We start from the raw sequence: 24,499 nt of genomic DNA, 5'->3' as shown, positions 1-24,499 counted from the left end.
CTGCATTCTTCCTACTCTGATGATGTAATGCTCTCTCTCTCTCTCTCTCTCTCTCTCTCTCTCTCTCTCTCTCTCTCTCTCTCTCTCTCTCTCTCTCTCACTTTTTGTTGTACTGTCTTTGCAGAATGTCTGACATGACAAAACACAGACGTCATTCTTGCTTCCCCGCCTTGCTGCCTGTGAACACGTTGCCCTTAAGGGATGTTATGAGTTACAGCTTCTTTTCTCTTGAAGGAAGTCTTCACCACAGCACCTTCTAGCATTAAACGTTCTCTGGAGCTCACTCCGAACGTGCACATGCAGCTGAGTGTCTTAACACAGAGGTTTTGGTCTGAACTTTACTCTGCTCCGTGTTGATGTGTAACCGTAGTCAATGTGCTGTGACTGTTAAATAAATTCCAAAGTAGAGTATAGAACTTGACCATATCTGCCGGAGAACATCAAGAAGGCGGGAGGTGTTTTGCACATCTGGTGGTGATGGTATTAGCAGTTTTGGTATTTATGTGTTGAATATGTCCATTAACCCATGAGAACCGACAACAGCTCAATGTACAAAGAAATTTAAGGACATGGAACAAACAAAAACACCCCAGAGAACACAATTCTGACCTTACTGTAGAATTCCACACCTAGAAAAGATGAGAAAAGTTACAACACTTCTTATTTAATCGGCATAAAAGGGCTTTTCGTGATATCAGTTTCCAAGTAAAGATGGACCAAAACCACATACAGTACATGTAACAGAATACATCTGACATGCAGTCAGTGGAACGTCAACATTTTCACACAAAGGTTTGAGTGAAATCAACACATTGCAAAAGAAATAAAATTGTAATTGATACAAGTGTGAATGTGCTAATGGGACATTTTGTCCTACATTGTAGTGGTTTCCTGTGTCAGCATCGAGCAAATTGACTCATTTTCTCTTAATCGAACCATCAATCACAATAAAACAATGCATTGTGATGGTGCTGCGGTAAAAAAAAAAAAAAAACCAACAACAACAGTGCAACTTGAATGCATGAAGCAAGACGGGAGGTGTGAACCGGTGGTAAACTGGTTGGAAATTGTGGTTTGTTCTAAGCAGACAGGAAACATGCAGTTTGTTCTCAAAGACAGAAGTTTAATGTTATGAGGCCCAACGATTCAGGCCCATATTCCACCAACATGCTATGTTAATCCTGAATCATGCCGATAACTACAAGTCCCAGACATGGAAGCACTGATCGGCACCTGCGGAGAAGATTTGATCGTTGTCGGGGTTTATGGCCAAGTGCAGGACTCGCTGAGAATGACCTAGAACAAATAAAATACTGCTTTAAATACTGGAGTATGTGTGATTTATTTCAGATTTACTGTTTTCCAACACATAATCCAATATGTGTAACAGTTTAAAAATAAGTCTTGAAATACCTCCAATAACACCTTAGAGTTCCAGCTTTTTAATGAGTCGCCAATCAAAATGTAAAACCCTTTTAAATTGTAGGGCTTCCTCTACCAGTCAATACCACAAAACACTGAGCAGCTCCACATAAAAAAAACCGAAACACTATGGAGGTGTTTACTTCCTGTTTCACATTCACTGCAGGTCCAGAACAGGAATGAGACACGCTTTTGAAATAAATAATCACAGTGTGCATTAGATGATGATGTAATGGAGCAACCCCTTAAGTTTATTTTTAGTATACTTGCCTGTGAGCTCATACATCGAGCGGAAAGAGGAAAAGTTCCAGGTCCAGCTGGTGACCTTATGATGAGGAGCTCCATGACCAGTTACCAGATATTTCATATATTCAGCCCATCGTAGTGAACAGATCTGTAAATAAAGTCATCAGATGGCATCCCTCCAGCATTTTTACACAGTATTTGTAAGAAATCATTCTGTTGGGTACCTGTGAATTTGTGTTTACAGAAGTCACACAAGAACCTGACAGTGCATCCCAGATTCTCAGTTCTCCGTCCTTCCACCCGCCTCCTGTGGCGATCACATTCCTTTGCCACGGACACCAGCCCATTGCCTAGGCCAGCAAACATGATAATTACACAGGCGCACACAAAAGATAAACTCATCGAGGTCTTATTTTTAAACTCCATCATAGCAATTACGCCCTCACTTTAATGCATACCGAGAAAGGCGTAAACAAAGCGAGCCGGACACTGCAACACAATTGGCAGCATCAGGCGATGTCAACAGGAGCAAGTCAAAAGGATTAACGACCAGTTTCACTGCAAAGACTGTTCTCATGGCTTGATTACGTGGTATGTCCAGCCTAACACTAATGTTGACAGTGGAACAAATAATTCATACACCCTCTTTACAATGACAAGGTAATATCTGAGCTCTATTGCTTTATGAGCAATTAAAAAACTTAATTTTTCCACTTCTGGTTACTTATGCGCCAAGGCAAGGCAAGGCGAATCTATGTAGAGAGCACCATTCAAACACAGGGTAATTCAAAGTGCTTTTCAAAGAAATGTAAAAAATTTAAGAAATACAGAAAAACTTTATAAAGACATAAGAAATATATTAATAAAATAAATACATTAAAGCTTTAAAAGAAATTAAAGAAATGCATTTAAACAAATAATGAAGAAAAGTAGAATACATAAGGTAAAAGATTTATTAAGAAAAATTCAATAAAGTAAGTAAAATCTATTGCTTATTTGAAAGCCTTTGCAAATGAGAATTTTTTAAGTCCTGATTTAAAAGAAGTGAGTGTGTCAGCAGTCTCCAGGTGTCCAGGACGTTTGTTCCACAGGTGAGGAGCGTAGGAACTAAAAGCTGCTTCACCTTGTTTGTTTCTGACTCTAGGAACACTGAGTACACCTCTTCCTGACGACCTCAGAGGTCTGGAGGTTTGATCTTCTTCAAGTCAATCTGAGATGTTTTTAGGCCCAAGACCATTCAAAGCTTTATAGACCAGGAGTACGATTTTAAAGTCAATCCTTTGACACACGGGCAGCCAGTGCAGGGATTGGAGCACGGGGGTAATGTGCTCCACCCTCTGTGTGTTGGTGAGCACTCTGGCTGCAGCATTCTGGATGAGCTGTAGTTATATATATATATATATATATATATATAACATATAAAGTCCACTGACCTTAACAGCACTTGGCTGTCTCATAGTAGTGAGGGGCGGACGGGACCTTTTGACTCCTGTGATGTCACTATCCCAGATATGAAGAAGACCCTCTGTGGAGCCGCTCGCGAGCCAATCATCTCCTGGTGACCACTGCAGGCTGCAGATCCCACCGCTTTGGACAGACGAACCGACCAGCGGTGCAGGAGCCCGAGGATCAAGGTGATGGATATGTCCAAGAACAGAGCCGCTGTCACATCGTGGACACTATTACTTCCCAGAAATAAGGCTGCTTTTTAGTCGCGTTTTTAAACGAGAGAAGCTGTTGTGCCATTTAATGACTGTAAACGTCATTTTGCCAAACTATGAAAACAACCAGCTACTGAATGCATCATGAGCTGGGATGTTTTTGGTCTTTAGAGGTTGTTGATTTCTTTATTGAATCAGTCATCTGTATATGCACTTACAACACACACACACACACACACCAGTACCTGCTGAGTAAATTCTGTTTCCAGGAAAGTGCTCCAACCACAGAGAGATGTGACACCAGACACCTCATCCTCTGCCTGCGTTCAACAGCCCACACCTGAAGAGTCAAAGAAGGACACCACAAACCGTCATCCTGCTGATTCAAAGTGCTCACCCTTTGACACACACACCCCTCCTCCTTCTTACCACACTTTGTGTGAATCACAATCAGCCGGTATATTTCTATCTAATCTAAATCTACTACCTGCACGTCCCCTCGCCTGGTCCCGATGCACAACGCCGTGCCGTCCCTGGACCAGCACAGAGACGAGATGGACTGACAGTGTGACCGTCCTCTCTGTGGACTTGGATCCAAATGTCCCACCAGAGCACGAGTTTCTGAATTCCACAGGTAAACAGAGGACCCCAGGGCTAATGCAACCAGGCCATTACAACTGCAGTCAAGAAGATTAGTGTCTGAAAAAGAAAAGAAGAAGAAAGTACAGGACAGTTGCCTAAATATTGTTAAAAACAATAATGACATTTTTGCAACAACAATTTGGTCAACATGCAGAAAGTTGAAATGTCAACTTTAATTATTCAAATGCAGGAATGAACCATATAACATAGGCTCTCATTTGTACACAGTTGTAGATATTCAATGGGCTATGGAATATTTACTGAACTATACTTTAATGTCTTACAGTAGTCGTTCAGCAGTGATGGTGCTGCTAACTTCGTGAGGGTCTTCCCACTCACACTGGCAGTTTGGTTCAGAACAGCAAAAGGCTCATCAGGCCCTGCGTTTATAACAAGACAAAAACACAAGTTTGAAATTAAAAGATATCTGATAAATACAATGAATAGATCGTGGAATTGATACAAGTTTTATTTAAGTAGAAAAATTCATAATGACTTTTATTTTAAATAGAAAGTTAATGTAATTAATGTAATAATGTCCAACCATCCATATTTTCTACCGCTTTAACCGGGTCAACTAATGTGACTTATTGCGTATCGGTGGGGTAAATCATACAGCGTTTACTCTGCATTAATGAGTCCAAAGGGAGAAACATCATATCTTTTTTTTTTTTAACGATACTGTAATATCCTTTACCGTTGAAACATTCTGATCTTCATTTTTTTCTTGACTTTCATGAGATGTAAAATGTTAAATAGAAATGTGATTATCACACATGGTACAAAGTGAAAATGTTCATATAATTTTATAAAATTTAAACACAAACACTCAGTCATGTTTGAGGCATAACTCAATATAATAAAGTCTTTCGATTGATCAACTTATTTATTATGGTTTCCTTCTGGTTTCATATTATGACATCATGGAGTTGCATCATTTGTGCTGTACCCGCCTGTGGTGGATTTCCAGGTTCTTGGACTGCAGTTGTGAACACCCAACTCTGCAAAAGATAAAATAAAAAATCGCCTGTGTAAGACCAATCAGGTGGTTTGTTGTGTGACTTACATATTTCCAACTAATATTTGAAACTAACTCAATACTATGAAGACACTTCCTTTCTGTCTTGTGACTGGTGCGGTAAACCCTGGACAGGTAACCAGTCCATAAGGCCATTTCAGTCACCAATTCACCAGATAACCAGACAGAACCATGTTTGGACGGGACAAAAACATACAAACTCCACACAGAAACTCCTCCAACCCTGTAATCAAACTGGGGAATAGCAGTGACGCAAGAATGTTAACCGTGTGAGGCAAAGAGGCGAGTTTGAAATAAAGAACGCCTCTCAAATCTCATAAAGTCAGACAACCAAATGAAAAGGTCAACTTGAACTAGTTCCTCTAACTAACCTGTTCGGCTGCATTCTCTGCAGCAGTGAAAGCACTCAGTGTGTTTGATGTCTTCACTGCTTCACAGGGGGAAACACCTGAATCCAGAGCTGCCCGTGACACTGCAACAGAAAACCCTTCATCATAAAACTGCTGCAAATCTGCTGTTGAGTCATTTCAGACTTGTTTAAACTTTACTAGTAAAAATATAACAACAAAAACATAATGAACTGAGAGCCGATGCTATTTACACTGAAGTAAATGTGCTTCATTTGTGGTCTTTATTAGCACACTTCATACTAAATAAAAAACATACTGCAGAAATCTAATGCAAACAAGTGACATCCCCTATGAGTTTGATTATAAATAAGTGATGATTTGGCTGTAGGTTGGAGGCATTTTCACAGTGATTTAAATTAAATGTCTTTGGATGTTGTCTCTGCTGAAGATCACAGTGTGCGCTCACACTTTTTGGTTTATTTCACCTGGTTGCAGTATGCTGATATCTATGAGTCAGTCATGTCTTTTTCTTCTGCGGGGTGCCGTGTTTTCGTTACCTTGAGGGCTTCCCCTTGCCCGATCATGGTGTCTGGGTGGTGAATCCAGTTCCAGCCTCTGGCAGACTGTGTCAAACTCAAAGCTGGGCTCACACTGCCCCCCAGCGGCCAGAGGTGTACTTGCAGAAGAGCTCCGCCTGAAGATCCGCCTCCTGAAGCGTTTGTATGAAACTTGAGGTGAAACGATTTCTCCCTTTGAGATAATGATAAAGAAAAAAAATCATGTTCGTCTCAAAATACACATAATTCTGTGTTAACAAACTTTACCCGCTATAACTCCACAGTGTAAGTAAAAGATTTCAAACACACTCTTAAACATTCTGTCTTGGACCATTGTTTCCTGTTTTGAGAATTTCTAATCAATAATATTCTATATGTATTTGAATTTCCTAAAATAGCCTAAGGTGGCTGTTTAACATTTTGAAAGGGCATAAGGTCATTTTTGTTGATGTCAAGGCCTTAATGTTGCTGCTGGGTAACTGAGTGATGTTTAAAATACACAGAGTGGTTGCTGTGATATTTAATATGGATGCTCCTTACTGACTGCTTTGTTATGTTGTTCCAGACCTCTGTGAAACCCTGGACGAAGGTCACAGTGCTTGTAACTCAATCCAAACTCATCACACAAACAAAACAGAAACATGTCACAACCAAATTCTCTGACACTACAGGCAGTTTAGCTGTTCAGCTTCACATCCATGCACACATAACTGGATCACCCATCCTTCTTTGATACCACCTCAACTAACTGATGAAGATCCCAGATGATTATTGCCAAAGACAATCGGAAGTACACAAGCGGACTAGGACAAATTCCAGCTGATTTAGAGCCTCCAATTAACCACAAATGCTTGTTTTGGATGGTGGGAGGAAGTCAGACTGAAAGAAAACTGCACATTATGAGGCAGAAATGTTCCCCAAGGTTTCCTCTGAGACTAAACATTTTTTGAGAAGTTGCACCCGAGGAGCAGTTTTCAAAAAGTTGCATTTTCAGTGTCTCCTGCCACCATTTTCCTATAAACGGAGACCCACAATGCGAAGGGAATTTAGCTTTTTCAAAATGTTGTTGTGTAAACAGGCCCTCTGTTATGTTGTTTCTGCGACTCTTAAGACATCTTTTTTTTTTAATCTATGTTTTCTTGTAAATGTTTACAATTTGCTTGGTGGTTTGGGGGACCCCGGATTGGAGCTTCTTGACCGGTTTTGGTCCACAGCCCTTATGTTTGACACCGCTGTTTTTCATTTTGATGATGTAAGTCTCTTTGTTTTGATGCTAAGGCGGCGGAGCTCCCTCCTCCGGACCTTCTCTGGACCTCCTCCGGACCTCCTCCACACTTCCTCCAGACTTCCTCCGCCCCGGGACGACGGAGCGGGACTCCCCGCCCAGGCGGCTCCGCGGCTCGTTCGTCCCCCTCCAAGATGGAGGCTTTAGGGGGCTACCCTACCAGGTCCTCCAACCCCAAAGCCAGAAAGCTGGGGGTCCTGCTGAGCATGACAGTCGGCGTGGGGTGTCTGTTCCTCCTGCAGACGCAGCTCGTGAAGCCGAGGGACTTCTACTCCTTCGAGGTGAAGGACGCGCGGGGGAGGACGGTGTCTCTGGAGAAGTACCGAGGGAAGGTCTGTCCACATCGTCGCGTCTCCTTCCAGCTTCGCCTCATTAATGCCTGCAAACTCCGTCTAACTCTCTCACCGCTCGGTGTCCCGGCGGGGTTTTCTTTGGCAAACTGTGATTTCCGGGGAAGGTCCCCCCGCTGACTGCGGCCTGCTCTGCCCCCCTTTGCTCAGGTCTCTCTGGTTGTAAACGTGGCGAGTCGCAGCGAGCAGACGGAGGCCAACTACCGGGCTCTGCAGGAGCTCCACCGGGAGCTGGGCACCTCGCACTTCAACGTGCTGGCCTTCCCCTGCGGACAGTTCGGCGGCACCGAGAGCGGCAGCGGCCGGGACATCGAGGCTCTCGCCAAGTCCACCTACGGAACCACCTTCCCCTTTTTCAGCAAAATCAAAATAATGGGCTCGGAGGCAGAGCCTGCCTTCAAGTTCCTCACAGGTTAGAAGAGCAGGACCGACCCAGCCGGACCACTTCTCTGTGATTCTGTGTCATCATAAAAACACCTCAGCTTACACCTAAATATGTTAAAACTAAAGCAAGACAACATGATGTTGCATTATTTATAAAGCTATAATGTGTTCTTTAATGCAATAAATTAATAAAACAATGTTTTACGTGCACAGATATTCTAAAAACATTGATCATAACCTGAAGATGGAGCAGATCTGGCTCATTATTTGACCTCAGTCTGTAGGTGAACTTTCTTTGCTATTTTTGTTGTGAAAGACTTTTTTTTTTTTTTTTTATCAAACTATAAGTATAAAGATTTAGACCTAATTGTTTTATGTTCAAATTAGATGTTTGTGTGATTAATCTGACAGATTTTTAGAGAGAGAGAGTGAACGAGAACCTTATTTTTTTATTCAAAATATGATTTGCAATGTTTTTATAATGAAATTACAGGAAAACTGGCATCAAGCTAAAATTGTAGTTGCACAAGTATACTTAATGAGAATGTCAATGTTTTCGCAAAAGCCAAACAATTAATACGGAAACTTTGTACAATCTCAACATAAAGACACTTTTATTGAAACCTTCTGCTGCAAAGTAGAATGAAATGTCCAAAAATCATAATGAATTTTTTACACTATGCTTGATGGTTCAGCGAGCCACATTGGAGCCTCAGTCAGGAAGGTTTTAGATTGGAGTTTTGGGATTATTGCTGATTTCTATGTATGGACTCTTTTTTTTTTACCCAGTTAATATTAGAAAACATTCTATCTCTATTGTGGTAGTACTACCGCACAATTCTACATACATTTGTGTTGATGACTCACGAACAAAGACAAGATTAAAGTACAATACTTTTCAAAATGTGCACTGCAGTGTCAGATACTAAAGTTCATCCATAGGCCGCCTTCTTCAAAGTGGATAAACTGTAATGTTTGATTTTTAACAAGGGGTTAGAAAGAAAGCGTAATAAGACAGTCCTACCAAATATGCACAGAACTGCTTGTTATACTTACTGACTCATTAGTTCACGGCTTGATTACATCTTTAAGCAGAAGGTTGTCCTTAACATGCTTATACTATTATTAAATTAATATGAAACTCCATTATCTGTTATCCTCATTGTCTTTGATGGGACATACACCTAAAATACTCCTGTATAATGATTTAATATAGATTTTTTTTTGTTCACCTAGTTTTTCAGATTATACTGTTTTGTATGGCTTCACAAAATTGTATTTATTAATTACAAATTAATTATTTATTAATAACAATGGCTCCTACTCTCAGGTTTGTCTGGTTGTATTTATGCGACCCATCTAGTCCAAGCCAGTCGTAAAACTGTATTTCTAAAGTCGCCAAGGTTTGTGATGTAAAATTTGGATGAATTAAAGTAAAATGTACCGAATCTGCGCTTTTCAGATTCTGTCCAGAAAGTCCCAAAGTGGAACTTCTGGAAGTTTCTGGTGAATCCCGAGGGGAAAGTGGAGCGATTCTGGCGAACGGACGAGCCCATGGAGAAGATCCGACAGGAGGCCACGGCGCTGGTGCGACAGATCATCCTGAAGAAGCGCGTGGAGCTATGATGGCACGCCTTGATGGAGAATGGACATACTGCTGCACTCTGTGCATCCTAAACTTCCAGAGCTCGGAGCCAGTTTACTGTCCAACGGTGTTTAACAGTGAGTGCAGGTGGGACACATCTTGCTCCAGAAAGACACGTAGGAAGACCACTAGTGCCGGTCACAAAGGCAAGGAATGACGGGGATTGAAGGCCGGGCCGCAGTGTTTGTGTAATTCTATTTGTAGGAGTGTGGTTACAGACACATTCCTCATGATGACCGTTGCTGTAGCTGAAGGATTGATGAGTCTGTTCTTCTTTTTTAAAATCTCACTTTTCCTGATTGTGTCCTTTGTACCATAGTGTGTACCGTCTGAAATTTCTCCACCGTGCAACGAATAAAAGAATATGAAATGTAATCTTTTTAACATTTACATCAAAAACAGTGTCTGGTTGACAAAACGCCCTTTGACTGATTTGAGCACCGTGAGTTCTGCAACATGCAGTATATCCATCAATAAATTTTATTTCAGAATGATCTGAACGATGGGTTTTGAATATTTTCTTCCAGTTTCTTATGGGATCATAGTGACATCATTCTTTAATGATATTCAGCCCTTTCTGTGTGTGTGGGAGGATTCCCCCTCAATCTGAACGCTTATGAAACTTGTAAATGACTGTGAAAAATATTTTTAAAAATCCAGTTGTTTTAGACGTGCAACACCAGTTGTGATCTGCTACAGGTGCCCCTGTTGGTGTAGGTTGAATGGGCAGCTGGAGGGCAGAAGCAGGTAAGCTGGCACACAAATAGTCAACCAGCTAACAAGACACTGCCTCCCAGACATCCACAACGAGCTGGCAGACAAACGGCTTCACTTTTGAAATGCATCCTGATCATGTAGTTCTAATCAAACTCTATTTTCAGTTGTTTTTTTTTCAAGCATTTCAAGTTGTAGGTCACATTGCACTCCTGCTTTGTTCCATTTTTATTTTTTTTTAGGTAATATTGAGAACTGCTGTTGTTGCCTATAGATTTAATATCTATGGCTTTGGACGAAAATTTATTTTATGATTTTAGGTTTTTCCACATCACACTTGCAGTTATTCAGTTTTAAAACGGTTTTACTTCTATAAAAACTAGTTTCACCCTCCTCTGTATTCAGTGTCGTCAGGTGTAACTGTTGGAGTAGCAGAGCAGTGTGAGCTGGCAAAAAGAAATGGTCAGCTAACATTACACTGCCTCCCCACTAGTCACGCTCCTCAGGGGCTCGGATTAGTCGACGTTGTAAAAGTGAAGGTTTTGTCATTCATAAAAATAAGCTATTCCTCTTGGGCTTTTTATCCACAGATGAGTTATGTTGAGTTATGATGGGAGGAAGCAGCAGCAGTGAGGAGTGCCGCTGAGAGCTGTCAGTCAAACAGCACAGCCAGCAGCAAGACACTGCCCCACCGTCACCACCAGCGCAGATAATTCAAAATAATGCAAGATGGGCAGATTTATTTATTTTTTAGCCCCTCTTACCTTGAAGGGACACGGCCTCCTCTTTCCAGTGAAATCTTTCGGCATCATCCTGAACATAAAAAGAAACATGAAACTTTAACAGATTTCTTGTACAAGTACATGTCACATACTTTCAATAGAGAGGTTTTTAAAAACCTGTTTCAAACCAGTTCAAACTATAAAACTCCAATTTCTAGCTTATACTTTTAGCTTGTAAGTCTTGAGTATTTCATGAAATGTTTTTTTTTTTGTTTTTTTTTTTCAGTTTTTACCAAAGGTCATAATTACTCCTCCATCCATTTTTAAGTGGAGAGTCACAAAGACAGGTGACATTCTGTACTGGTCGGCAGCCACCACGAGGCAGACCCACCGTCACAAACGAATCTTATATGCATGTTTTTTAGGCTGTGAGAATAAGGCGATATATGTATAGGGAGAACGCGCAAACTCCTCGCAGAAAGGCCCACGAGGCCTGAATAGAACCATTGTAAGGTGAGACTGCCAACCATTACACCACCGAGTAGAAAAGTCAGGAGTTTCCCAAGTAAAGTTTCAATTTTGAAATTTTTAATGGATTCGGATGAATCATTAATCAAGTTTGGTATAATTGTCCTTTGTTCTTTTGATTGTTATGCATTGTTGATGGTCATTAAATACATTTTTACTCTTGTACAGACTCAATAGAAAACGACAGGTGTGCATCTACACGGAGTTTAAAGTCTTCAAGTCTTAAATCATTTCTTATTCTCACCGTGGGGATCTTCGTCACTGCCCTCTACCGAGAACAGGACCTTTAAATCCCCCTCCAGTTCCTCAATAACATGGGGACCATAGCGCCCTCTATGGGTCCAAAGTAATCCTACATAGATCAAGTTCAAATCTGTATAGAAATGATTGGCAACTGTAAAAAAACAAACACATAAAAAAGAAAAAAAATCAACAAAATATATTGTCAGTGACAGTTAAGTTGTTATTGTTTCAATGATGTACTTGTCAATAATATTAAAGTTGAGGACACTTTGATCATCAATGTGATTAAGAGGTATTTGTATAAATAACATACTAATACTGTTTATCTCATCAACATGCGATAACATACATTCGGCTGTTGATCTAAGCAAGTTTAGGGAGTTACAACCAAAAAGACACAGGCTTGTGTTTAATGTTTGAGGTGTGTTGCCTAGTAGCAACACCAACAACAGCTATATTGACCAAAAGTGACACAAATCCCCAAATAATCACTGACCTATCATTACAGTGTACTCACTCATTTGTTTTCGTCTCCATGTGTGCGTTTCAACCACATTTCCACTTCTCATCATTTGAAACACCCTCCTCTTCCTCCGGTTCCCGGTGCTTCTCTGCGGGCCATGCCTGCCCGGCGCACCTGTCGCCTCCTCTGCTGCCGCCTGCTCCTAAATACTGTCTCCAGGCGCAAAGCGGAGCGGGAAGCTCCGTCCTCTGCGCTGCTATTGGCGCCCACACCCCCGGTTTTTTTTTTGTTTTGTTTTTTTTTCTGTTTACTTAAGAAGACTCACCTCAATTGACGGTTTCTTCTGCGTCTTCGTTTCTCCTGGAAACAAACGACAAAGCAGAAAGAGCTGCGCGGTAAGGCTGTAAAGGTGAAGGCGGCAGTGTAATCATCTGATCAGGACAAGGACGTACTGATTGACATTGTGAGGACAGTGCTGTTTACACTGTTTGATCACATCCCGCCAATGCAGCATCATGTCCTCTGTTATTAGTTACTGGGGAAAAAAAACATTCAATAATTCAAAGATGAGTATACGTTTGGAAAAAATGTCAAGCAACCAAACAGGGGACGTGTTGCGTGAAGACCTTTGTGAATTTTCTTTTCATTTCTTATAAATGAATGTAATGCTGTCGAAATCCTTTCATCTCTTCGAACAGTGCAATTATTCTAAAAATGAACAACCTATCAAGAATTTTGATGCATCTTAGAAATGTTACAATAAACCTGAAAAGTTACTTTCCTTTGTAATTCAATCAAATAATAACACCAGATGTATTGCATATAAACACATTTGTAACTATTTTATTCTTTATAATTCAAGAAAATCGACATTAATCTCTAATTCCGTTATTTAGTCCAAATTTTATCACTTTTTGTATTTGATCAGTTTTAGTTCTCAATGAATTTCATCCATGTTTGGAACAGTTGAACCCAGGCTACATATAGTATATAAGAAACAAACTAACCCACCCAAATATATATTGATTGATGTTATTTTTTTTAAATACCGACATTGTTTAATTGTAATTTCCCCCCAGAAATACGTGTATACCTACTCTGATTATTATTTGATTATTATTGTATTATAATATCTGTCTATGCATAAAGTTCAGCAAAACAGTTGAAATCTCTTCTATTCTGTTATTGTTTGTTGTTATTTACAGGATTAATTTACAACCAGGCAGTAAATTGACTTTTCCAACTAAACCGGTACAAAACCATTGTGTATGTGAGCTCGACCTGCACGCGCAGAGATTGCTCTTCAGGTAACAATGACGCGGATTTGCGGGTGTTTCGCGGGACTCGCTGCTATGGCGCTAAGTGGGCCGAGCGGCGCGCGCGGGCCGCACGTTCTGGCCACCTGTCACTTCCATATGCGCTCACGCCCCGAGCTCGAGCCTGCCACCGCGGGACAGGTGCTTCATCAGTGGGCAGCAGGGAGCCAAGTGCCCCTCCTCTGCTGGTTCAACACTAAACACAAAAATCATTAAAAAAAATTAATAAATGCTGCCCAATGTGAAATGTTTAATGCAATTTAAAGAGAATATATCTTTCAAATTATTTCTTTATCATTAAATATTAAACAGTCGAACCCAATTCAGATGTACATTGAAAATAAAAAAATAAAAAAATAAATGGTCTTCTAGTCTGTAATCCTGCCCACCAGGCACCACCAGTAGCTCTCCTTAAGAAACATCAATTAATACTTTTTTTTTTTTGTTTTCTTGTTTTTTTGCGCCCCTCCACAATGTTTCCCGCGGGACTCTGTCTGGTTTCCAGCCTCCCTCCAGGTTTGGCTTTGGTCACCGTAGAAACTCATTGTGGCTTGTATTTTCTTTTTCCCTCCCGCATTGTCCCCCGCAGTTTGGCGGCAGTTTAACCGGTCAAATGTGTCACAGCCAGCTTAAGGCTCGGCTCTCTGCGCCTTCATGCTGAAGGTCAATGACATTTGTTTGCAGGAAAAGTGGTTGAAAAGCGAGACTGACAGTTTGTGGTTACTAAGAGGCTTGAGCTTTAGTGTGCTGACTGATTTTACGTTGGCAGCTGCAGTTTAAAGGGTTCAACAACTCTATCTATCTATCTATCTATCTATCTATCTATCTATCTATCTATCTATCTATCTATCTATCTATCTATCTATCTATCTATCTATCTATCTATCTATCTATCTATCTATCTATCTATCTATCTATCTGTCAGCATCAGATGACAAATAATAGGACCAAAAGAAACTGCTAATAGCAATATACAATATTAATTAGATTATTTTACACAGGACATACAGGAAAGTATATCCTAACAGCAAAACCATCTCCAGTTCAAGTCTGATTTCCTTCTGTGGGTTTTTTTCCCCCAATCCTCCAAAAACATGCAATTTAGGTTAATTGCCTGTAGGTGTGAAAATATAATTATCTGTTTCTCTGTTTTCCCTGTGATGGACTAGATAACTTGTCAGAGTTCCCAAACTCCAGTCATCTGGGATTCGCTCAGGTTCCCTTCAGACCAAAAGTGGATGAAGCAGAGCTCGGTCAATGACACAGTTGTTATGTGAAGAGTAAAATCAGGAAAAGGCGTCTTTGATTTTATATTTTATGGGCAGTTTTTAATGCTATCAAAAAAATCAAGCCAGCCAGCCAGAGGGAATTCAGAGGGGGCACAAACAAGAACACCCCTCATGGATTTTACATTTTAAACGAGATAGGACAGTCAAACAAACCTTTGTTTTATAGGTTGGGTGAGGAAGCATACAAAATCTAAAGTCATAACTATGCTAATTTCTATGTTAGTTATCAACAAATATATCTTTGAATTGTGAGGATGACAGGAGGAAGATGCCAGTTCAGCATAGAAAAGATCCTGTGCTCAGATTCATGTGAAGCGAGGGTTAGTGATTGCTTCTAAAAGAACACTCTCTTTTCTGAAGACGACGCCTGTATTTTATGATCGACAGCCAAGATGCTGTGACATTGTTTGGGTCCAGATCAATAATTAATGCCTCTGTTTTCTCTATGCTGTGCTGAAGAAAACTTTTTTTTTTTCTTTTTATGTTTAAGCAGATTCATGGAAAAAGTAATTTAATGAGCAGCCTATTTTACCGGTGGAGCCTAACAACTGCTTAAGTATTGCAATCACTCAATGAAACATCCTTAAGAAACTGTCAAAGATTGTATTTACTTCATGTTTTTCCAAGGACTGATTATAAACCTTTTTTGAAATTTATGTTTTACATATTAACTACTCCTGTAAATTTATCATGAAGAAGTTCGATGAACTTCTTTATCAAGGTCTTGTTTGCTCTGTTAAAGTGATATTCTCGACAGCAGCAGTGCTCTATGTTGTTTTCATCCTGGAGGCTGCACTGATGCCTCCGCTTTGACACAAACCAGTTCAAGATCCTGGAGTTTAAACGTGTGTAACTTAAAAGTTGTTCTGCATCGATGAGATTCATCCACGATTTACAGCTGAAAGATTTCAGCATGAGCTTAAGAGACGATAAGAACAGAGATGCCTCAAGGTCAGAAGGTCACCTCTTTAAAAGTTATATTTGAAGTTAAGGCTGTTTTCTGCTTACTTTGATTCATTGTCCTTCAATTTGTAATTATGGTTTGTGATGAAATATGAAACATTAATGTGACGCTTCTTTCTCTGAAAAAGGTCTTCCTAAAACAAACGTTGGTTCAGACGTTTTGCAATCGAGACCCAAAAACTTTGTTTGAATTTCCAAAAAGGATACGAACAAGGATGTTGGCTGCATTGCACCATGACTCAGTGCCCCTCTTTTTTTTCAGACCACACAGTCAATCAGACGGGGACAAAAGAAAAGGAAGTCACTGTTTCTCAAAGCAGGTCAGGGGGTTACCTCTGTTTCACTGCTCAAACAAGGAAAGTTCACACTGGAGACAGTTTCTTTCCATTTGACTTCAAGATCACTTTTCTTAACTCTCCTTAACTTTGTAGTTTGTAGTTCTAAACAAGGCACACTTAAAAATCAAAAATAAAACACACACAATTCCCGAAACTTGAAAAAGCATTTTTATTTTCTGTGGCAAAAAGGAGGCTGCCTGATTAAAATAAACAACAGCGCTGAGGCATGTAAACAGAAACACAATGTAAACAGCTTGGGCAGTATTATTTCCTGACAAGCTACCTGAGGAAGACGTCATGTAATCATTCACTGATAACACTAGAGATTATTGGTTAAGCTTCAACAGCTGGTGCCCACCCACACTTCCATCCAGTCCCGAACAGGCTTATATCACCTTCATATCATTCACTTGAACCACATGGCAGCCTTTCGCTCAATCAACTTTAATCCCCGGGCTCAGCTGTGGTTGGGAACCCAGCGAAAGCGGTATCCACCCTGCTGAGTGCTGGAGGTAAACGCATGTCCGTGAGGAAAGGCTTGAGTCCTTATAGTGCTGTGCTCTCTGATAGAGGTTCTGAAGGATGAGATCCTCTCTGCAGCTTCTGCTCCACCAAACGTCTCACTGCAGTCTTTCACTATAGACGTCTGTAGGCCTGAGAATGCACCGTGCATGCGTATTGGGTCAGACTTCTGCTGCTGCCCTGTTCCAGCGGAGCAGCTGTGCAGGACAGCATTACACCGTGTGCTGACGTCTCGTAGCATATCCTCCACCGAGTCCGAGGTCTCTGTTTCATAGCCTTCATCCAACCGCTGCCGCTTACAGGGACTCAGGGAAGGTTTTTCACTGCAGGGCATCACTGCGTCTCCTATTTTTGAGTCTTTCACTGTCATCAGTTTCTAAAACAAAAGAGCCAATCCATCACCAGAAATGAACATGAAAGTCAATTTATAAGAATAAAAAAGTTGGATTGTATGTTATGAAAATGTGAATGTGTTTATCTTCAGTGGTGTACTCACCTCAAGGACTGAGGCCAGGTGCTTTGCTCGATTGGCCAGCTGCCTGAGGTGGACATTTTTCTCCTCAAAAGAGACAATCTCTCCTTGTTTTCTGTGAAGAGTCTGGTGAAGCTGCAAACGTAAATAGCAAATTCTGATCAGCGAAGCTTTCCAGTTTGAGACTTCTTCATTACCAAGTTCATCAATACATCCACCTTCCTGACACTGGGTGAAGACAGGGAACACCGTGGACAGGTCACACAGGGAGAGGACAACCACACATTCATACCACACATTCATACATTCTATTGTTTTCAGAATCCCTAAATAAAAGCCCCCCCTTATGAACACTTATCATGGATATTACAGATACCTCTTGGTTGACTGTAATTGAATATTCCAGTGCACTTCCATGACTTTCTGCCACATTCCTCCATGGAGCTCCATCCTGGGTACGTGGGTTGCCAGGTTCTGTGGGTGAGTTAACTCGCGTGTCCTCTGTTGTGAAGTTCCTGTCAGGTGTGAGTGGAGGTATGACACATCCCTGGAAAGGTACCAGCGCAGTGGGAGACAGGCTGCTCTCCAGCGTTGCAGGAGAGTCTGACAGGACAGGCAGTAAATAGACATTTCAAGCAAGTTACGAATTTGAAAGATCTCAGTTCACGATGGCGTTTATAATGATGATCGTCTCACCTGCTATAAAATCCAGCACGTAATCTCCGAAATCTTGATCGCAGGCATTTGATTCATTCACCTGTGTGCGATTAAAAGAGATTAGTAACATGAGAACGTCGCTGTCAGCCGATATAGAAATCATTACAATTCTACCTGGAAGTCCCACCAGGGCCAGGCAGGACAGTGTGGCATCGTTACTGAATATGTCTTGGTATTCATTTCAATACGCGCCCCTGTACGTTACGCGTTATGAGCGCAGGGTGACCCGTGGCAAAGAGGCAGTTTGAGGAAGAAAAGCACCTGTGAGTCTGACCAATTAGTGGGCAGCGTGTCATGAGAAACGACAATGCCACTTGTGCAAGATTCCAGCACATCTTGTCAAACATTAACAGACGGATGTCGAGCTGCAGATCAGCAAGCTTATCAGATGGTGTTAAAACCGGAGCAAGACATTTACAAAATCGAAAGATATGTATATCTCATTTTTTCATCCTTTTTCTCCCTCACCTGAGAGCCGAGGGAGTTTGTCTCTTGTCTGGCCGCACTATCTTCCACATCATCCCATGCAATGGTTGAAAAAGCTGCAACACAAGAACAGGACCGCAATTAATTGGATATACACACTTTTATGCTTACATTCTTTAACGGGTGCTTGTCATTTCAACCGAAATGCGCAAACCTTGTTCAATGATGGAGGGGAGTTCCACATACACAGTCACTGGACTGCTGCTTCTTGGCACCAACACTATCCTGCAGGCATGGAGTATTTCAATAGCTTGATCAGCTCCAGAATAATATTGTGCGTAATAGCAAACAGAGAAGTCATACCTTTTTGTATATTAAAGCTCTTCCTTCCTGTCGCCCCATTTGGTTTGGGAAAAATGCACCGAAATCTGTCCTATCTGTTTTCATCTCCATCTTTATTGCTCCGTTTTTTCAGAACTAAATGTGCATGGTTTGATTTTGAGCTGATATAGGAGACCTTCTCCCGGTTTGCGAGCCTCCATGCCGCGGTTTCATACTTTTGACCCAATCAAAGGGATTTGTTGGGTCTCCAGGGAGCGACAGCGTCCTCGGAGATTAAATTGGTGCAGACTAACGGTTTTCAGGTCTGAAGTGTTGAAGTGTTACCGCGCGTAAAAGCGCCATTGCAGCGGGTGAACTCTCTTTCTCTCTGATTCAGACTCCCCCTCCCTTGGTCGAGAGCCAGGTATTCCTGTCTAAATAAAGCTGTCTAACACTCACCAAACTCCCCCCCAAAATGTCTGTAATTCTTCGAGACGTATTTGTTTTCAACTTTCATATCAACAACTGAAAATGCTGGACTCGACTAGCGCATTCTGTGCGTTATTTTCTTTCCAAATGTGCGTAAAAGATACCTTAATCAAACCGTGGCCCGTTTCTACATTTTAAGCAAGTGAAAAAGGAAATGGGTAATTACAGCAGACAGTTCGGTAAACACTCGTGACAAATGCCCCTGGTAAACAAACAAGAGTGAGTCTCGTTGACTCTTTGCGCTGAATGCACCTGTGTGGTCGACAAGGTGTCAGCAGGTCGAGCTGACACGCGTAATGGATTATCAGATAAAGAACCTCAATTGAACAGGCTGTGTTGACACAGTTCGGTTACAAACAATATAGGCAACTGTATACAAACCATGGCTCAACTGACCTTGAGACAAACCGACACAATAACTAATAATCCTTTCTGTGGTCAGTCCTGGCCCGACGCATAATGCAACATATGCATGGTGCATCGGACCCCGATGACCACCAGAGGACCCCAAAGAGTATGTACATTATGGGATTTTCTTCAAAAAAAAAAAAAAAAAAAAACCAAAATAAACAATTTAAACATGTTGAGAGAAAAAGATGGCATGACTCTCCAAAAACATACATCTTAATCGAGGGGTTGCTCTCATGATTGTCTGCATTCTGTATCGGTTGCTTCTGCTGAGAGGAGCTTTTCCAAGATCAAATTAATTAAAAGAAACAAATAAAGCCTCAGCTCATCAATGGCCCAGGGAAGCCTGAGTGGACTTGCAGTTATTAGCATTAATAACAAAGCTGGCCAAGAGATAGATTTCAAAGACGTCATTGATGCTTTTACCTCCAGAAAAACCAGAAAGCAAAGATTCTGAGAACTATGGGAGAAGTATGAGAAATAAGGTGTAAATAACACAACTACAATGAATAAAGCTAATAATGAATGACACAATTGTACCCTCCAGCATTGTTCATTTTCAAGCTCAGATGAGATTGAGGTGGTGGTGTCCACATTTGCATAGGGCCCTTCAGAGGGTTGGGTTGGGTCTGTCTGTGGTTATACAAGATGTTTCACTTCAAGTTTCTCTTTTAGCTCTATCAATATGCTGAGTGCAATCAACAGACTACACCTACAGCTACGTCTATATTTAGTCTAGGACTATTATACCAAAGTGAGCAGGTTAATAGAGGAGCAACACTTCACTGCTTTAAATATAGACACAGGTGTCTCTGTTATACTCATTTGATTCTTGTTTCCACAATTGTAGCACTTCTTAATGACTTATTTATATCACAGAGACAAAAGGCACACCATCGAAAAACAACTGAAATTGAAACATGATTTCATAGTCAATTCTGAAGAGACGAGTGGATTCATTCAATTTATTCAATGATCATTTATTTTTGAAATATCAATTATTTTTATTACAGCACTTTTGTTCAAATCCTTCATGCAAAAAATTACATCAAATTAAATCAATTCAGTGCAAATACAAAACAAACAATGATTCGGTATTACAATTGTTTAAAGATAATGATGATATATTGATATACTCTATTGATATTTATATTGTAAATAAATAAAACATGCAAAACAAGAACACTTAGCTGTAAAACATTCCATTGTTACTAACATCTGACTGTATGAGGTATACATGTGAGGTTTACCGTGCAAAAACAACAGACTTCTGAACATAATCTTCATCTGAACCTTTTTATAATACACTTTTTTCACTTGGGTACTGCCTGAGTGGTGCCTCATTTGTTACACATAGACATTACATCCAATATCTCCTGGTTCAGTGACACCAACAACTTCAGGTTGTCTTTGCATTCCTGGAAGAGCTTGTGGTTGTAATTCTCCAGATCTCCAGACCTGAAGTGATCCTTCTTATTCAAAGAATCACCCTCAGAGAGCATGTGGCTCTCACATGAGTGGACAGAAACTGGAGTTGGGCATAGTTCATTCACAACACTGTCCATGTGGTCTTCCTGGGAGAGAACAATCATGTGTTCTGGAGAATCTTGTCTGGTCTTCAGGAGTTCACTGGCTAGTTTCACTGCACAGCCGGCGGTCAGAGATGGTGGGTATCTGTTGAAAGCGTAATCTGCCAGACTCAACTCGCAGACCTTTTGTGCAAGTTTACTGCACTGCCTGGGACTCTTCCTGTCTAGAATAATTTCTAAAATCCTATCATCACTTGCATCTTCAGCCACCAGCTGAGCAGACTCAATGCAGCTGGTGTAATAGTCCAGGAAAAAGGCCAGAGTGGGTGCGACGAAACTGAAGTTAAGACGGACGAGGATAAGACACTCCAAGTTGCAGAGCTGCTCCTTAGTGAAAGCGCCACAACACAATGACAGGAGATGGCTGATTCGAGGGGAGTACACCTCCACCTGAAGAGAGAGAGGGAAAACAATGGAGTGAAACTGTTTAAACATACACACAATCAGCTCCTCGGATCTATTGTATCACACTGGAGACAAACCTGTTTACTGGCAAGGAGAAGTGCAGTGACACCCAGGAGCTGGAAGCAGTCTGCAGCGACAGGCGTGGCCGCCAGGAACCGGTCCATGATGCTCACTGCCAGGCAGCAGCACTCAAAGGAGAGACCGTAGTGTTTGTGTACTCCGATGAGCCAGCTGACCAGTTTACAGCGTGCCTCTGCAGTCAACTGCAAGTCAAAACATCATTAATACAAGCAACAAATAGAGAGGACAAAAAAGTGGGGGAAGTCAAGCATGGAAATATAGTGACCATAGCTGGAATAAATATTGCCACTCTTATGGCCCTGAGTGACTTGGTGACTTTTCCTCATTCGTCAGGTTGTTGTCAAGAGTTCCAGTCCTTGGTGCTTGTCTACCCTTGGTTCTTTACAGTAAAATTACTCGATGCACTATTTTAAAGTGGTATGGCAAGGTTACTCAGGCTGAGACTAGGTTGTTCATATTGATCGATTTCTCTGCAACCTTGCAATTGATGTTCCAGACTGTCAATTTTAAAAATACTTCATATTGTGCAGTTAAACGCACTCAATAGGTCTAACAGTTATGTAGAAAAGACAATGTTCTGGCCTACTTGTGGCTGGTGTGCCAGGCTTTCACAGGGATGAAACTGCGTCTCTTTCTCCCTCTGGATCTTGAACCCGATGTCTCCGTACTGGAGGTACCAGCTGGACGGCTGTCCCGGCGCAGGATCCGGCTCTCCTGTAAGGAGCGGGGAGACGTCAGTCCGAGCCTGGGAGGAAACCAAAGAGGAGAGCGGAGAGGTCCCCCAATCTTCCTCAAACCCGGAGTCACCCAGTTTGGACATGAGTTTTTGTTTCCTGTGCCGGGCTGTTAGTCGCTTTTGTGCCGGTGTGAGCGCCTCTGCGCGGGGAGACGCGCCGCTGGTGCGTCGCCTCTTGTGAACCGCTTCGGAGCCGAATGAAACCATGTCCAGGGTCGCTCTCCGGGGCCCGTGAGCACGTCGGTGCCTAGTGTGCGTGTGTATGTGTGTGTGAGCACCGCTGCAGCAGCCTGCTGAGGGGAGTTCCTCCAGCTGACGTCACTTTCCCGGGGTCTTCCCCGCTCTATCGGATCAGTTTTCTACGTCTCCCCGGGCAACGAGAGCTCAACAATCAGTGATCCCCTGGAAGAATGAATTCAGCCATATGTCACACCTTTTTTTCACACGGAACAAAGGAAAGCAAGTAAACCTCTACTTTAACCCCTTCTATGTCCTACAGACAGTAAAATATAACAAAAACAACTGAAGATCTGTGAACTTATATAAATCATTCTAAACCTTTGTGATGCACATGGTTGATATCTCTGTTAGACTTCAACACATATCACCAATTTCTATTGAAAATAGAAAGAAAGACAAATTGTTCTCTTCTAATAATGTCTTAGAAACAATGGGTTCCAATGAATAAATGAACAATTTCACATATCTTGGTGAATTTGAGTTGCTCAGTCCTTTATAACACTCCATATCATAAAAGGTTATATCACAAGGTTGCGGGTTTGAAGTCCAGGCCTCTCGAGTTTGCATGTTCTCCCTGAGCGTGTGGGTTTCCTCTGTATCCTTCCCCAGTCCAAAAGCTATGCATCAGGTTGTTTCGCGGTTGCCCCAAAATGGGACTGTGTGTGTGTGTGTGTGTGTGCGTGTGTGTGTGTGTGTGTGTGTGCATCCATTTCTCTGTGCAAACTGTCCAAGGTGTGCCCTCTCTTTGCCTATAATTAGCTGGGATTTGTGCCACATGATCCCCAACTGGGTAAAACAATAAAGAAGATGAATGGATAGATTTGCTTAGGTAATTATTTGTTATGCATCATCTATAAAATTGAGACTCAGCCAGTAAAATCAGTTCATTGTAAACAATGGAACATTTATAGACCAGAATACATCTCCTAATGACTATAAGTTTCATTTAAAACATTCTCTTTTTTCATCCAGAAGCCATGAAGGGGGAAACAAATGCCAATTTTTTCAAAGGATTGTTTTGCAAGCTGTAGCTTTAGATATTCACCTGGACATTTTTTAACAAAATGAGGGATTTAAAAAACACAAACATATTTTGATGCAGAGGAGAACAAAAAACAATTTGGCAAATTAACCAATATTGTCGCTGATCAACCGGCTGATGTTTTAAAGAAACGACCCCATTTTCCATAAATTGAAGAAATTATAGAGACATCATGATCAAATAATGGCATTTATTGGGTAAAAAGGGTAGAATATTTGAGGGTTGACCTTCATTTTGAAAAAAGGTAATTCAATGACAGTAAAAAGATGTTTTTACCTGAATGTTTTATTGGTAGAGTATTCTGCAAAAACAGATGACTTTCTGTGCTAATAATGGAAATGACCCATTGTAGTTGGTACACTCAAAAACTAACAGTGTTTGTTACACCAACATAATTGTAAAATGGAACGTCAATTAAAAAAAGATCATGTTTGAATTCCTTGAAATGTTGTAGAAAGTAAAGTAAAGTACATGGTGTCTGTGTTTACACTCATATTGGAACAGGAAGGGGCCATCTCTAAACTTTGCCCATAAAGTTAGAATCATAAAGTTGTCCAAAATGTATTGGTATACTGAAGCTTTCAGAGTTCCTTTGACTGAGGCCGAGCCCAGCTCCCCCAAAACAACCCTAAATCATAATCCTCCTTCCAACAAATTTTATACAGTGCAATGTAGTCAGACAAGTACCGTTCTCATTGCAACCACCAAACCCAGAGTTGTCCATCAGATTGTCAGATGGCTAAGAGTGATTGATCACTGCAGAGAACATGTTTCCACTGTTCTTGAGTCTACTGGTGGTGCCCTTTACACCACTGCATCCAACGCTCTGCATTGCACTTGGTGATGTGAGGCTTGAATACAGCTGCTTGGCCATGAGTCCCAATCCATGAAGCT

General features: G+C 41.2%; 4 protein-coding genes across 4 annotated transcripts; 1 reads left to right on the top strand and 3 right to left on the bottom strand.

Annotated features, from left to right (window-relative positions):
- Nucleotides 1-1,198: 1,198 nt before the first annotated feature.
- Nucleotides 1,199-6,617, bottom strand: LOC308111578 (cell division cycle protein 20 homolog B-like; the record flags this gene model as incomplete). Its single annotated transcript, XM_080466537.1, has 9 exons — nucleotides 1,199-1,296; nucleotides 1,693-1,816; nucleotides 1,893-2,018; nucleotides 3,102-3,330; nucleotides 3,575-3,669; nucleotides 3,817-4,028; nucleotides 4,256-4,351; nucleotides 5,918-6,110; nucleotides 6,612-6,617. The coding sequence occupies 9 exons, from the start codon at nucleotides 6,615-6,617 to the stop codon at nucleotides 1,199-1,201; spliced, it is 1,179 nt and encodes a 392-aa protein (XP_080322663.1).
- Nucleotides 6,618-7,157: 540 nt separating this feature from the next.
- On the top strand, nucleotides 7,158-10,085 carry gpx8 (glutathione peroxidase 8 (putative)). Its single transcript, XM_080466846.1, has 3 exons — nucleotides 7,158-7,534; nucleotides 7,703-7,964; nucleotides 9,399-10,085. The coding sequence occupies exons 1-3, from the start codon at nucleotides 7,337-7,339 to the stop codon at nucleotides 9,560-9,562; spliced, it is 624 nt and encodes a 207-aa protein (XP_080322972.1). The 5' UTR covers nucleotides 7,158-7,336; the 3' UTR covers nucleotides 9,563-10,085.
- A 6,529-nt stretch (nucleotides 10,086-16,614) lies between these two features.
- mcidas (multiciliate differentiation and DNA synthesis associated cell cycle protein) lies at nucleotides 16,615-20,069 on the bottom strand (the record flags this gene model as incomplete). The annotated part of the gene is made up of 7 exons (XM_080466536.1): nucleotides 16,615-17,055; nucleotides 17,176-17,286; nucleotides 17,528-17,754; nucleotides 17,848-17,908; nucleotides 18,337-18,410; nucleotides 18,509-18,579; nucleotides 20,053-20,069. The coding sequence occupies 7 exons, from the start codon at nucleotides 20,067-20,069 to the stop codon at nucleotides 16,615-16,617; spliced, it is 1,002 nt and encodes a 333-aa protein (XP_080322662.1).
- A 783-nt stretch (nucleotides 20,070-20,852) lies between these two features.
- Nucleotides 20,853-22,575, bottom strand: ccno (cyclin O; the record flags this gene model as incomplete). Its single annotated transcript, XM_080466535.1, has 3 exons — nucleotides 22,174-22,575; nucleotides 21,584-21,769; nucleotides 20,853-21,491 (listed from the first exon to the last, which is right to left on the bottom strand). The coding sequence occupies exons 1-3, from the start codon at nucleotides 22,528-22,530 to the stop codon at nucleotides 20,853-20,855; spliced, it is 1,182 nt and encodes a 393-aa protein (XP_080322661.1). The 5' UTR covers nucleotides 22,531-22,575.
- Between the last annotated feature and the right edge of the window lie 1,924 nt (nucleotides 22,576-24,499).

Source organism: Lipophrys pholis (genome assembly GCF_963383615.2).
Source record: "Lipophrys pholis genome assembly, chromosome: 7".
Lineage (NCBI taxonomy): Eukaryota > Metazoa > Chordata > Actinopteri > Blenniiformes > Blenniidae > Lipophrys > Lipophrys pholis.
Note: the sequence above shows the minus strand (reverse complement) of the source record. Positions and strands in the feature narration are given on the sequence as shown.